Source organism: Suricata suricatta, chromosome 11, assembly GCF_006229205.1.
Source record: "Suricata suricatta isolate VVHF042 chromosome 11, meerkat_22Aug2017_6uvM2_HiC, whole genome shotgun sequence".
In the NCBI taxonomy this organism is placed as follows: Eukaryota; Metazoa; Chordata; class Mammalia; order Carnivora; family Herpestidae; genus Suricata; species Suricata suricatta.
The window spans coordinates 6792447-6806668 of NC_043710.1; the positions used below are offsets into that span (position 1 = coordinate 6792447).

At 58.7% G+C, this 14222-nt stretch overlaps 2 protein-coding genes across 3 annotated transcripts; one reads left to right on the plus strand and one right to left on the minus strand.

The window, feature by feature from the left end:
• Positions 1–1588: 1588 nt before the first annotated feature.
• On the plus strand, positions 1589–2802 carry GPHA2 (glycoprotein hormone subunit alpha 2; the record flags this gene model as incomplete). The annotated part of the gene is made up of 4 exons (XM_029957394.1): positions 1589–1645; positions 1933–2035; positions 2186–2370; positions 2481–2802. Coding segments are annotated over 4 exons (447 nt in total), but the record flags the coding sequence as incomplete, so codon positions are not given.
• PPP2R5B (protein phosphatase 2 regulatory subunit B'beta) lies at positions 2799–11043 on the minus strand. Of its 2 annotated transcripts, none has more exons than XM_029957490.1 (14): positions 10520–11043; positions 9629–10084; positions 8708–8904; positions 8049–8150; positions 7840–7932; positions 7584–7714; positions 6448–6507; positions 6241–6349; positions 5657–5710; positions 5534–5584; positions 5282–5401; positions 4303–4430; positions 3965–4066; positions 2799–3574 (listed from the first exon to the last, which is right to left on the minus strand). In XM_029957490.1, exons 2-14 carry the CDS (start codon positions 9825–9827, stop codon positions 3427–3429), a joined length of 1494 nt encoding a protein of 497 aa, XP_029813350.1. In that variant the 5' UTR covers positions 9828–10084; positions 10520–11043; the 3' UTR covers positions 2799–3426. The 2 variants fall into 2 exon arrangements, with proteins under 2 accessions (XP_029813350.1, XP_029813351.1); XM_029957491.1 differs by having other exon boundaries at positions 9629–10117; positions 10520–11010.
• Between the last annotated feature and the right edge of the window lie 3179 nt (positions 11044–14222).

Consider the following 14222-nt stretch of genomic DNA (forward strand, 5'->3'; position numbering starts at 1 on the left):
GTTTAGCTTCTCAGATCAACTGCAAGTCAACCCAGGTTAGGGCCCCTGGAGACCAGGGCACCCGAGCTCTGACTTCATGTAACCCAAGGGCTGGTCTGGGATACCCAGGTTAGGCTTGGGTTGTGTGGCCACAGAAGATCAAATCGATGGGAATTTAGGGAAACTCATTTTAGCTCAGAACAAAGGACTCTAACTGTTATAAATGTCCAGCATTAGAATTGGCCAGCTTGTGAAGTAATGAATCCTTGTCACTCTAGTCTTTAAACAGAGCTGATGGTCGGTCCGTCAGATGCTGAAAGGTTCCCATGATGAATGGCAGCGTTGGGGCTGGAAGGCCTAGGTCCCTTGGAGTCCCCTTGTTAGGGGTTAGAGGTGGGTGCTGTGGGCAGGCCCAGGTCCCGAGGGGAGAAGGGCCGGAGTGGAACTGGAGGATTAAGGACAAGTTGCATTGACAGCCTTTGCCCTACAGTCCCAAACATGGCTGCTTGACAGAGCCGCTGCAGGCACAGCCCCGGAACCTAGAGATCCGAGTGCCATTCTGACTCCGAGTAGCTTACAGCGGAGCCTTGGCAAAGTCACTTTCCTCTCTGGTTCTGGTTTTCTCATCTCAGCAATGAAGGGGCAGGGTTCAGTGAGCTCCCAAGCACTTTCAAGCCACGGCAGTCTGCATGGCTGGCTCTGCCTTTCTGAGCACATCAGCGAGGTGACGGCCCTGGGGCCAGGGGGCCAAGTCACCATCAGCGTCCTTCTGATGTCCTGCAGCTACTGCTGACTTGCCACAGTCTTGCCCCAAGTGTGGTTTAGCACCACGTATGGATAGCAGATTTGGCTTGACATTAAGTAGTCGTGTGACCTTTAGTAGCTTTCCTTCTCGAAGATTTAGCTGCTTTACCTATAAAACCAGAGCCAGGGCTGGACTAAACAATGGGATTTGCTAGGGTTGACAGCTCCAGACTGTTCCAGGAGTCAGGACCCTGTTATTCCAGGGACTGGGGGGGCCCCACTCTGTGGCTGACCCCCAGGATAAGAAGTCATCCGCCTGACAGTGGGAAGCTCTGCAGACGGACTTGGAACTCTCCATCCCCGCTCTGCCACCAGGCAGATCTCAGGAGGCCCTCACTGGTGTCGTCCATGTCCCTTGTCCATAAAATCTCCTCCCAACCCCTTCCCTCTGCAGTGGCTAAGGGACAACCTGGGATGAGTTTAGGAGCTTTAAGGTTGGGGTGGCAAGGCCCAGAACAGGGGACTGTCCTGTCCACGGTCATACAGCAACGGAGAGAACCCTCAGCCCACAACTCAGCCCCGTCTTGAGCCCTTTCTCCCCAGATGCACCCCAGCCGCCCACTCTACCAGCTCGTGGGCTTTCTTCCACGTCCCCCTCCCCCCAGCCCCGGACCTCAGACGCTGAGCAGCTGCAGCCACCCTCTGAGGACCACACCTCAGAGCCGAGCTGCATCTCCCAGGTGGGATTTGCTCCGAGGCCTCGGGCAGGGAGGCAGGCGTGAAAGCTGATCCCTGAGAGGGCGGGGCTCCAGAAGGCTGGCGAATAAAATTCCGGAGGAGCCAGCCCGGTCTGGAGACCCACTGAACCAAGGAACCCAGTCAGCAAGCCACTGAGTCCCTGGGCCTCGGAGGTGGTAAGCTGGTAAGCGTCCTGAGGCAGGAGGGGAGGGGGCTGCAGGCAGGGCAGATAGGGGGGCAGAGGTTCGTGCTCCCGATGGTAGCAGAGATTCCAGGGGAGAATCACCGCAGTGGGCTGACAGCTGCTCACTCACACCCAGCCAGGGACACACACGGGCGGACACCCACAGCCACCCAGACAGCCCCGCTCCCAGCCTCGCCCTGGCTCGCTCACCCGGAGGCTCGCAGTAAAGAGGCCCCGTCCCACCTGCACCCTGATCCAGAGACTGCTATCTGCCTGCTGTGTTTCAGATACCCATGGCAGCCCTCCAAATGCTGCTCCTCTGCCTGCTGGTCCTGGCAGTCCCTGAAGGCCGGGGTCGGCAGGCGGCCATCCCGGGCTGCCACTTGCACCGTAAGTAACCCTGGGGGCAGAGCTGGGAGGGAGCAAAGCGCTAAGGGACTGGACCGGAGGGCAGGCAGCACCCTCAGCGGGCCCACACCGAGGCTCCGGCTGCAGGAGCTCTGCGAGGCCCCTGTCTGCCACTCGCCTGTCTCCTTCCAGCCTTCAACGTGACAGTTCGAAGTGACCGCCAGGGCACCTGCCAGGGCTCCCATGTGGCCCAGGCTTGTGTGGGCCACTGTGAGTCTAGCGCCTTCCCTTCCCGGTACTCTGTGCTGGTGGCCAGTGGCTATCGACATAATGTCACCTCTGTCTCTCAGTGCTGTACCATCAGTGGCCTGAAGAAGGTAAGAGGGCCTGGCCCAGGGGTGGCTCGTTGGGGGTGGGGAGAGGCAGAGATGGGGATGTAAGCTGGCCCGAGGAAGGCGGATGGAGCACGGATCCCCCTCTTCCACAGGTGAAGGTGCAGCTGCAGTGTGGGGGGGACCGGAGGGAGGAGCTGGAGATCTTCACGGCCAGGGCCTGCCAGTGTGACATGTGTCGCCTCTCACGCTACTAGCCCCTCCTTTCCCTTCCTCCTTCCCCTCGGTCAGAGGGCGTGAGCTGGAGGGTATCCCGTATGTTCCAAGCCTCACAGAGGACACCAGCTCCAGCTATCTCTTAGGATTCCGTGATGGTCACCTCCTGAGAAGAGGGAAGTCTGCCTGGCCTCCTGACCAGCCTGTCACCTCTCACTCCCCTCTTTGTCCCTACCCCTAAATAAAGCAAGCAATTCTCAAGTTTCTCTCTTTATTAGGTCTACCCCCAGGCAGGGGAAGGGGGACAGACCATGGTAACTGTGACACCCCCCCACCCTAGGACACGGGGAATCTTTTCTGCCTGTGCCCTCACCCCTCCCCCTGCCCAATAAATAAAAAGGGGACAAGGAAGTACAGGGTAAGGGAGAGGAGGGAAAGAATACGCCCCAGGCCCAGGACAGCGTCTGTGTTGGGGGTGAGCTGGGGAGAATAAATAGACCATGGACCCCATGGTGGGGTGAGGAAGGGCCTCGTGCTGGCACGAGGCGGGGCAGGCGAGGGGCTAAGTGCCCTTGCTCTGGGCAGGAGCCAGGGTGGGGACCTGCCCGCAGTCGGGAGCCCGGCTCTGCAGGGCAGGTGTAGTCCCTAACGGCAGCTTCCTGGTCAGGCATGCCACAAAGGCCCGCGAGTTCCGTCGCCAGGACCACCATCTCCTCTCCTCCTCTCCCCGCAGCGAACGCTGCCTGCGCCGGGCCAGGCGGGGAGCCCTCCAAGCCCGCTCTGGCAAGGCCAGCCGCAGGTGCATGTCTCTCTGGGCCCCTGGGCAGGAGAGGGGATGGAGGGACTGACAGCTCCGAATTTAGCTCCTCCCCTTCTAGGAGATCTCTAGCTCTGACCCCCACTGGTGGCCACCTGGGGTGTAAGCCGCTGGAGGGGGGCCTCTTTGGCCCCTTGGGTCCCCTGTAACCGGCGTAGCCGTAGCTCCTCCAGGCCTTGCCATAGCTCCTGACGCTCCCGGGCCTTCTGCTGCTCCCTGGGGAGAGAGGGCGAGGCAGCTCCCCTGCCCAGCCGGTCTACGGTCCAGCCTCCCTCACACCACCCGACTGTACAGGGACTGCATGGGGACCTTCCAGTTAGGGCAGAGGGCAGAGGGCATTGGGGAACCGGCCCCGGCCTGCGGTCATGGAGCTCAAGGGGAGGGAGCGCCATAGCTGGAAGAAGGGGGGGGCACGGGGGGGGAGGATGCAGTGGGGGGCTGGGCGTGGATGGCCCGGCACTTGGCAGGAACACGGGGACACTAAACATCTGATCAGATAGGGTGTGGGGCCATCCTCTTAGGCTCCCTCCAACCACGAGGAGCTGGTTCCTTCCTGCTTTTTTTTGCCTCCTCCCTGCACCCCCCCATGCCCAGCCCGACACTCACTGCTGCTTTTCTAGCTTGTAGGAGGCCGTGAGCTCATCAAACAGCTTTCCATTCATCTCCATGAATGTCTTGAGCACGTTGTAGATCAGAGATACAATGGTCCTTCACAGGGCCCAGGGAAGGGGTGAAGAGGTGAGAGCAAGTGCAGTTAGGCGCCGCCGCCCTCTCTAGGACTCTGCCTGTCCCGGACCTGGCATGCAGCTCTGCACACCACCGGCGCTGCTCTCTCCCTGCCCCCCTTCCCGTCCCTGACCCTCTCCAGCCAGGAGTCACCCCACATCTGCACCGGCGGCCTGGGACCCAGCTCCGGTGGGGCAGGGCAAGGCCCAGGCACTCACTGGTTCCAGTGCTCCTTAGACACCCTGTAGAGGGTCCCAAACACGGCTGGCAGCACAGTGTGGCAGTTGTCCTCAATGAGGCTCAGGATATACTCGTTGTTCCAGAAGTACAGAGCCCGCTCTGCAACCTGGGAGCAGCAAGGGGGCAGGGTGGGCGCCCGCTAACGGCCTCCCTTGGCGCCAGGGCCCGGGATCCACCCGTTTCCACACCCGGCGGGTGCCGCCCTCCGCACACCCAGTCCTCAGCTCCTCGCGCCCCCCCCCCGCCCCCCGGAGGAGGCGATGCACTGAAGGGAGCAGAGCACTGGGTTTGGAGTCCCGCACTCAGGTCTGAATCCTAGCTCCCCTCCACGCTGGACTTAGGACCTAGGGTGAGGCATTTAGCCTCTTGGCCTCAGTTTCTTCATCTGTAAAACGGGGCTCATAACAGCTCCTTCCAGCACCCAGGGCTGCTGGAACACCATCAAATGAGGTGTTTAATAAACTTAAGTAGCAGAGTCACCGTGGGAAGGACTGACTTCCCCCAGGCAAGGCTCCTAAGAACGGGAGGGTGTCCGCACACACGTGCAGGAAAACAGCGCTTGGGGCCGGAGAGGTGGGGCTGATGAAATCAAAAGCCGCTAAGAAGCTGCAGGATAACTGCCCATTCTAGAACACACTGCGGTTTACAAAGCGTGTTTGCACTACAGTCTTCAGACCTCACCACCGCCTTGTGAGGGACGCACTGGGGTCCCTTCACAGATGCGGAGGCGCCATCAGATTCAAGCGCCAAAGCGACCGCCCGTGACCCCTGAGCCCATCGGGAGTATATGTGAGGCCTGGCCCAGGGTCTCCCGACCTTAAGTCCAGCATCTCCCCACGATCAGAGCCTGGAGGGTCCAGAGGAGAAACTGAGGACGCAGGGAGCTGGGTCAGGTCGCCTGGCCAGCCCTCCCCCTCCACACCCTGGCTCCTACTCTTAGCTGCTCACACCCCGTACCTGGAAATGGGGGCTAGACACACAGCGGGCCACCTGCTTGAAGAGGGGCTCCTGGATCTTCACAAACTGGGAAGGCTCAATCACATCAAGAATCTCTTCCATCTCCCCGAGAAACATCACCTGGAGGTGGAGACACAGGACACGGCACTTCCCACCTCCCCCCACACACATTTGACTGCCCTCCAGAAACTGAGCCCTCCTGACCCGCCCCTCGCCCCCCACTCCGGTGGACATCAAAGTCCTTCCTCATACCTCCTTCTGGGTACAGGTTTTGGGCCAGTATTTGAGCAGCCCCCGGATCACCTGTGGGAGTTGAGGCAGAAAGGAGTCAGACCTGCAGGGGTGGGGGCCGCCTGCCCCCCCAGAGGTACTCACGTGCTCCGTCAAGGTGGCATCTTTCTCCAGGAACTGCACCACACAGTATGCCAGCTGAAGGGGGTGCGGGGTGGAGAGAAGGAGGGCTGGGGTCAGGAGGGGACCACGACAGGACGCCACATGCTTGCTCACTTACTGTGTCTACTCTTCATGCCCCAACACTTACCAACTGCCCCCCGGGGGGTGCCGGGCACTGTGCTGTGTGTGCAGGGCATGCCCACGTTCCCCCAGGAGGAACGGTCAGCAGACCAGGCCTCCTGTGTTTTACGAAAGTTTCCATAATTGAAATCTCTGTCCCAATCTGTGGGACTGTGGGAAGTTGGACCCTGCCTAGGGCAGGTCAGGAGGGAAAGGGCTGGGAACACTTCCCAGAGCTGAGGTCTGAGATCAGCCTTCAAGTGCCATGGAAATCCTCGAAGGTACACGGAACCGAATTCGTAACGACCCAGAAGGGAAGGGAGGATCCCACGAGTTCACGACTTGGTGTGGCCAGAGCAGAGTGCCAGGCCGACCCGGGTGACCGGAGGGCTGCCCTGACTGCGTCAGGGTCTCTCTGCTGTGACAGGGCCAGGCCTGGGCCCTACCTGGGCGTGAAAGACGGACAGGGACTTGACAGAGTGCAGGGGGATCAGGACCCGGACCAGGAACTGCTTGTGCTCGGTCTTCAGGGGCAGCGCGAAGCCATTGATGATGCTGAGGTGGGGGCAGAAGAGAGGAGGAGGGCTCAGAAGACCGGGCCTCGGTCTTTCCTCCCAGAATCCTGATGCTCCAGCTGAGGCCCAGAGAATCACCTTCCTAAGATCTCCAGCAGCTCAGCCACACCATTGAAGTGCTCGAGTTCATAGATGAACCTGCAAGGGGAAGAGAAGGATGCGGAAGGGCGAAGAGCAACCGGAGCAGGCCCCGCCCCTTCTCCGCCATCCACACTAAGCTGACTCTTCCCCACCCCAGAGGCTGAGCTCCATTCCTGACACCCCAAACCAGGCCCCACTGAGATCCACACCCACAGCTGAATCACCCTCCTCAGCCCAGCCACTGGTGCTCAAACCTCTGTCCTCTGAAGCATTCCAACTCTTTCTCCCCCCGGACCCTAATTCTCATTTTCTGCTCCCCCTGCCACCGCCCCATTCAGTCAGCAGCACCCAGCCTGCACCCTTCCCTCTCCAGGCCTTTCAACCAAAAGAATGGCACACATTAAGAGCATCTAGTCTGTGCTCTATACTTTCAAGATTATCCTGAGAAAGAGGGCTTATTAGATCCATTATACAGACAAAGAAATTGAGGCTCAGCAGTTTGATGACACCTGCCCCAAAGTTAATAAGCAGGATTATTATTGAACTACGAGCTCCTGGAGGACAGGGGTCATGGCTCACGTGCGCTGTAGCCAATCACAGTAAAGAGCAAACGTCTCAGCCTTGGTCATGGAGCCGTATGCTGTGTGCTTTGGAGGGACTGCCTTGTTCCATCTCGAAGACTATCCTTGGTTAGCGTAGCTCTCATTCCCATTTTAGAGATGAGAGAACTCAAATAATTTGCCCACATTCACCCAGACATTTGAACCAAACTCCAAACAGGCCACCCAACTCCAAAGCCAATCTCAACCCCTTCCTACCCTGGTCCAGACCCTTTGGGGGCCCCTGATGCCCAGTGGGCATTGTTGCTCAATACACATTTGCAGAAAGAATCTCTTCATTTGGGTCTTTATGGTCCAGCACAATAAAGATCAAAAGATTTGGATCCTAGGCTCCCAGGACTGACCGAGTCCCTGCACACCACTTCATCTCTCTCAGCCTCTATTTTCTCATCTGTAAAATGGAAATAAATACCCTTTCCCTGCCGACCTCATGGGAGCCTCTGCCTCCATCTTCTCCCCTACAGCTCTCCCCTCTCTCCCCAGGTCTCAGCGGGGCAGGCGGCAGGCACCCACCGGAGGAAGATGTGGCTGCACTGTTTGCGGATGTAGGCCCGGAGCCCCAGGAACTTGCCATAGACCCGGTGCAGGATAGTCTTGAGGTATTCACGCTCCCGGGGGTCCTCACTATCAAATAGCTCCAGGAGCTAGGGGACCCAGGGTCAGGGATCAGGGAGCAGCCAAGCCCAGGTTGCTTCCATCCTATCCCCACACCCCTCGGAGAGCCTGCCCCTGTCCCAGGGCACCACCCCGCCTGGGCTCCCCACTTCACCATCAGGACAAACTTTTGATCCACATATCTCTTGGCCACAGAGGGTTGGAAGTCTGGGCTCTCCAAGAAACGCAGGAAAAACTCATATACCAGCTGAGAGAGGGGACAGACAAAAAGGTGAGTTCACGAACAGCTCCCTCCTGCCCCCAACCCCCTCTGCCGGTCCCCTCTACTGAAACTCAGCTCCCCGCCTTCCCCAGCCCCCATACCTGCAGATGTGGCCAGGATGGCTCAAGGTTGGGCTCATCCTCTTCAGGGTCAAATTCAGGGTTCTCACTGGGTGGCAGGGTCCGGAAGATATTCACTGAGATCTGAAGGGCAGGGGCAGGTGCTTTTAGGAAGAGCCCTCGGGGGCAGAAAAGCCAGGAGGTCCCTTATCCAAAGTTCTAAGGAGCCTCAGCAGCTGCCCCAGCAAGCAGGCAGTCATGACTGGGGACCCAGGAGTAACCAAGTCACATCCCTGCCCTCTATCGAGTCCTGGAGTCCATCGGGGATGACAAGACATTAAGCACTAAGGTCTACGGACATTCTAGTCAGCAGGAAGGAGGTGTCCGGCTTGGACACAGAGAAGCTTCCCTTCACTAAGACGCCCCACCCGAGCTAGGCCATGCACTAGGGGACGCGATGGGAGTGCACGCCAGGCCTCAGGAGAGCATAACAAACGTGCAGGGTGGGACAGGCCCAGGAGGCACCGAGGGACCTACACTGGCCAGACGCAGCAGGGCTGCGGGGAGAGGCGGGGAGGAAGATGTAGGCCTTGAAGCTAAGCCAAAGAGCGTGGGGTTATTCTTTGCAGAAAAAGGGGAGCACAGGCAGGTCAGCGGCGTTCCATGTCCCCCAACCCCCCCCCCCAGAAGCAGACACTTACCATGCGGATGATGTCAGGGTAGACAGGCTCAATGAGGACCCCCCGGGTGCTCCCCACGCACTCCACCAGCTCATTGAGCGCCGCCCGCTTCACCTCCTTCCCCTTCAGGTCAGCCACACAGTCCAAGAAGTCAAACATCACCCCGCACTGGGCCAGCTTCCGGCTCAACAGCTCGTGCAGCTCAGAGGCTGGCACATCTGGGGAGGAGGGAGGGGGCTGAGCCTGCGCCTGGGTTACTGCAGCTCTGGGCACAGACGGACCTTCCTCATCCAGAGCACGGCCTCCCCCTGCCCCCAGACCCCAAGGGACGGGTCGTCCTCCACTCTTCGCAGGGAGCAAACGGCCCCTGTCCCATCCTCCATCCCTGCAGGATAAAGGAGCTGCATCTCTTCCTCGCAACCCAGGCTAAGGGCATGACAGCCAGATTCAAACGAGGTGAGACACCTGGGATGCCCGGGCTTTCCGTGGGTGCCCCGAAACAACCATGCCACCCTCTCATAGGCGGCACTCTGTTCTGAGAGCCAGAGATGGGAAGGAGGGTGGGGGCTAAGGATCTCTAAGGTGCCCCCTGACTCAGCCAGCCGAGCCCTGTGGCCTGGAGGTGAGGACCCTACATGGTGATCACAGGGAGTCCTGGAACCCAGGCTGTGGGCCCCACCCTCGGCCCTGGTCTGCCCCCCAGGGTGGTGCCACTTCCCGATGCCCCACCTCCCAAGGATGACAGGCCAGTCAGGCCATGCGTCAGCAGAGAGGGCTGGAGGACTGGGGGTGGGGGGTCAACTCCAGCGCTGGAGTCCCCAGCCTGGAAGGGGCCATCTACACCCTCTGATCACAGCGGCCAGCTGCTTCTCACGACCCGGGACGGCATCGCTGGCCCGCTCCCGGGACGCGGGTACCCTGGCAGCCAGCTGCAGGGCTCACCTTTGAGCAGGGGCAGTGGGGTGAGCTCTTGCTGGTTGCTCTGATAGCGGAACTGAGAGGAGCTGTGGGAGCGCCGGGGCCGGGCCCTGCGGAGGGACCGGCGGGAGAAGCCGTCCACCTTGTCGGGTGGGGGCACAGGCGACAGCCCCGGGGAAGAGGGGCTGGTGGGAGTGCTCGCAGGGGGCAGCTTTGTCTCCATGGTGCCCAGGCGGTGGGTCAAGCCTTCAGGGCCCCTGGGGTTCCCTCTGGGCCCTGAGGATGCCGAACGAGGTGAGGCTGACTAACTTGGGCCCATCCTGGGGGGGGGGGGCACACAATCACAGTCTGGCCCCCCCCCTTGGGGCCTTCGGCAACTGCCCAGTCCTGGGGGGTAGGCAGAGTAGAGAGGAGGATGGCTCAGGTCTCAGGTCCTTCTTGGGGGTCCCGAAGAGTCCAGTAAGAGTTCCCACCCTGGTTCTTTTGAAAATGAAATCAAGGCAGAGAGATCAGCTGGAGACAGAGAGAACCTGTCAGTTCTTCTAGGAAAGACAGTGTGTGAGGTTGCTAGAGTCTTCTTTTCCCTCCTACCTCTGTCCAGACCCTAAATACAGGCGCAGCCCCTTCCCATTGGAGCACATCCCACCGTTCTCCCAGACCTAAAGGCCCCAGGCTCCAAAACAATCCCTCAACAGCCCCCTGCCTAGAATGGGGAAACCCCATCCTCAGCCCTGGCACCTCACAGCTTGGGGCCCCCTTGGGCTCCACTCATTCAGGCCACCAGCGACTTCCCCAAGGATGGGGGCCCTAACCCTGCACCACCCCTCCCTCCTAAAACCTGCCAACCTTCCCCACCCCAGCTCCTCCTCCCTCGCCCCGCAAACCTCATCTGCCTCCCAGTGCGGGGACACTCACTTCTCAGAAGCCCAGACTTCCGTCCCCGACCACAGGGGACTGCGGGTGGGGAAGGGGCGGATGATTAGGGTGCCTTCGCAAAGGTTCCGCTCCGGGAGCTGGGTGGCGGCGCCCCTGGGTTCTGTCCTGGGCTCCGGAGGGGCCGGAGCATGCCCCCAGCTCAGCCCCAGGTCGGGTGCGGACGCCTGGCACGATCCGGGCTGACCCGGGCGGCGCGCGGACCTCTCCTCAAGTGGTGGGATCCGACCTGGCGCGGCGCGACGCCGCGGGAGCCCCGGCTCTGGGCGCACCGGCACCCGCCGCCCAGCTGCTCAGGATGACATCAAGTCACCTCCCCCCGCCCGGCCTGCACCTCCCCGAGGGCTGGGTAGTGGGAGGGGGGTGCGCTGCGTCAGGATGTTCCCGGGGGCCGCTGGGAGATGTAGTCCCCGCACCGCTTAAAGGGGGCTCCCAGACCAAAGGGGTAACCCCTGCAGGGGCCTGGGGTCAAACCTTAAGCAGACTGGCATGAGGTCTAGCTGGGGCTAGGCTCCGGGTTCTAGAAAGGAGAGTGCATAGGAAGAGAGGACTCAGGAGTCTGCACCGGGAAGCTGGGGGTGATGCTGGGATCCTGGCAGGAAAGAGGCTCCAATCCTATACCAGGCGCAGAGATTTGGCCTGCTCCGTTTGTGCCCCAGTCATTCCACCCCCATGGGAATCCCACCCTCACCCCCAGAATGGCAGGACACTTCAGAACCCACTGGGAAATGGGCACTGAACTGGTTAAAGATCTGCAGTGAGCCCCAAGCCTGCTGGGAGAGGTGTGGTGCCTTCAAGACTGCTGGGAAATGCAGTCCATCCTCAGGCCTGCAGTCCCCCTCCCGTCCCTTGCTGTCTACGGTGACATCATGGTCTGGGGTTTAAAGAGCCAGCCTTGGGATGGCAAAGCACCAGAGCAGGAGGTGCTGCCTGGCGCTGCCACCCCACCCCAGGCAAGCTGGCCTTCCTGGACAGACCCCTCTTTGCCCTTCTGGGCCCTAAGCTGTGCTAGTGGGGTCTCCTGTTTAAAATCTTACTGTAGGGTATCCAAGGTCCAGGTGGGATTCCAGAAGTTTGGCATTCTGGCCAAAAGTTCCCGGCCCGCAGTCCTGGGCCTCCTTCTTAGGACCCTGGACCCCACAGCTCTTTATTTCTCTGAACTCCATCTCCTACACTACACTGTGAAATCTCCATCCAGAAGTTTTGCCTGAATGAACTAACTGGTCCCTGTAAGCAGCAGGTATGAGCAGTAAGAATGGACACTGAGGTCAGGGAGGGGACTGCAGCGATTTTCAGTCTTCTCACTCTGCCTTATACCTTGGCAGCCATCTTCCTTGCTACGGGGGTGCGGGTGTGGGGCCCAGGTACCCACCTGCTGGCGCAGCAGAAAGCAAAAGCCATAGATCAGCCAGACTGGCGTACGGGGCTCCATGACTAAAGCTGGCCATCAAACCCCTTGCTCAGAAATCTTCCGCAGGCCTTGACCACCTGGCCCTCGGTGTCCTCATCTGTCAAAGGGAAACCGTAATTTCCTCCTCGCTCACCTCCCAGGCTCCGGAAATGAAGCCTTGTCCCACATCCCTGCAGAAAAACGCTGGGGGACAACAGGTCCACAGAACCTTCTACAGCTAGGTGAGGACGCCCAGGACCAGAGACAGAAGTGCTTTGTGCAAGGTCACACAGCCTATCGTCAAAAGCTGGGACCACAGGCCTCCCAGCCTGAGTCAAGAGGGCACCAACCTCCCATCCTTGGCTCCCTGGGCCCTGGTACCCTGAACTCTGAGGGTCTCCAGGCCAGAATGACCGTGAAGGGTCTGTACTTTGTACAAAGGGTATTATGCTCCATTTGAGGATATTGGGGATTGAATAGTGGAAGACATAAGACTTCTTACAAGAAGTGACATTTAAATTGGGTCTCAAATAGATACAATGTCACCCGGGGGGCGGGGGGGGGGGAATGGGGTAAAAATTATTTTTTTTAAATCATCATTATTGAGATACCATTCACATACTATACAATTCACCCATGTCGGCATTGATGTTTAATGAGTATCGAGTTTCAGTTTTGCAAGATGAAAAAGTTCTGGAAATCGGTTGCACAACAATGTGAATATCCTTACCACCACTGCACACCCAGAAATGGTGAAGGTGGTAAGGTTTGTTATGTGTATTTTACCACAGGTCACACAAAATGCTAAACCCAGGCCCTCCACCAGGGACCAAGTCAAAGGCCCAACCCGCAGGCGACTTCCCTGAGGGGTTTCTTCTGGGAGGGCCATCCCTAGGAATGGGAGAGACTCAACCCCAGGGCCCCGGAGGCCTAGAGCGCCTGGTTTGCCTGATGAGCTTCTACCTAATCTAATATGGAGATGTCCCCAAGGAGGCCCCCAAGCCTGACCCTCTCCCTTCTCTCTCTACGGTGAGGAGCCCTGGCCTGGATCTTCATACGCTTGTGAGGCCCTCTCCTGCGAGAACTCCATCCTCTTTACTCTGTTTTCTCTCTTTCTCTCTCTCTCTCCTCTATATTTTTAATTCTCATTCAGCTCCTCCTCCAAGGCCTAGGTCAGGTTGTGGACGACTACGTCTTTGGTCTTCTGTAGATCTCATGGTACACGGCGGGAGACAACACGAAAGGCCTCTGTGCCCCTCCAAGTCCCATGTATTCCTCTGCTGCGGCACCGACACTGGGCTGCGTCATAGACGTTGAGTGCAGCCTCCCTAGAGGGAAGCTGGCCCAAGAAGCAGTCACCCCAGACGGAGGGCCTAGATGCTGGGAATGGCTCTGTGTCCCCCAACCTTGCACCTGATGCACACTGTTCCCACAGCAGGGGGATGACTGCCTCTCCAAGTCTGGGTTTCAGGACTTTTCCTAGGCTCCAGTATACGTCCTTCCACTCCCACTGCCCTTGGGAGAAGTGAGGCTTGTTCATTCACTTGCTCCATAGGCACTCAGACACAAGGCCTCAGTTTTCCACTCCTGTAAAATGGGGATATTAATAGTACTTCCCACCGAGGATATAGTGAAGAACAGATGAAGTTAATGCCTATACAGTGACAAGCCCAGGGCCCAGGACATCACACAGGCTCAATTCATGGTGTCTATCATTTTAATTATTAAAAAAATTTTTTTAATGTTCATTTATTATTTTGTGAGAGAGAGAAAGAGAGACAGAGCGTGAGTGGGGGAGGGGCAGAGAAAGAGTGAGACACAAAATTCGAAGCAGGCTCCCGGCTCTGGGCTGTCAGCACAGAGCTTGCCGTGGGGCTCAAATGCGGGGCTCAATCTCATGGACCTTGAGATCCTGACCTGAGCCAAAGTTGGACGCTTAACTGACTGAGCCACCCAGGCACCCCTATCATTTTAATTATTATTAAGTTAATAAATGTTGTATGAACTTAACACTGAACCTGGCCTATTATGAGAGAAAGGTTGACCTCTTGATTCATTCCACATTTTCCTATTAGCCCTCCTTGAATGGAACCTTCCCAGTACTTCCCCAAATTCTCTGTTCCTTAGTTCCTTCCAGGTAAGTGAGCAGTACCGCCTACCAGTGAGCAGTACCGCCTACCACCCCAACCCCGGGTTATAGGGGATAAAACAGGCTCTAGGAGGAACAGTGACTTACTTGAGGCCACACAGAGCTGGGACTGGAATCCAGGCCGCTGGCCCTCAGGCCAGGGCGGT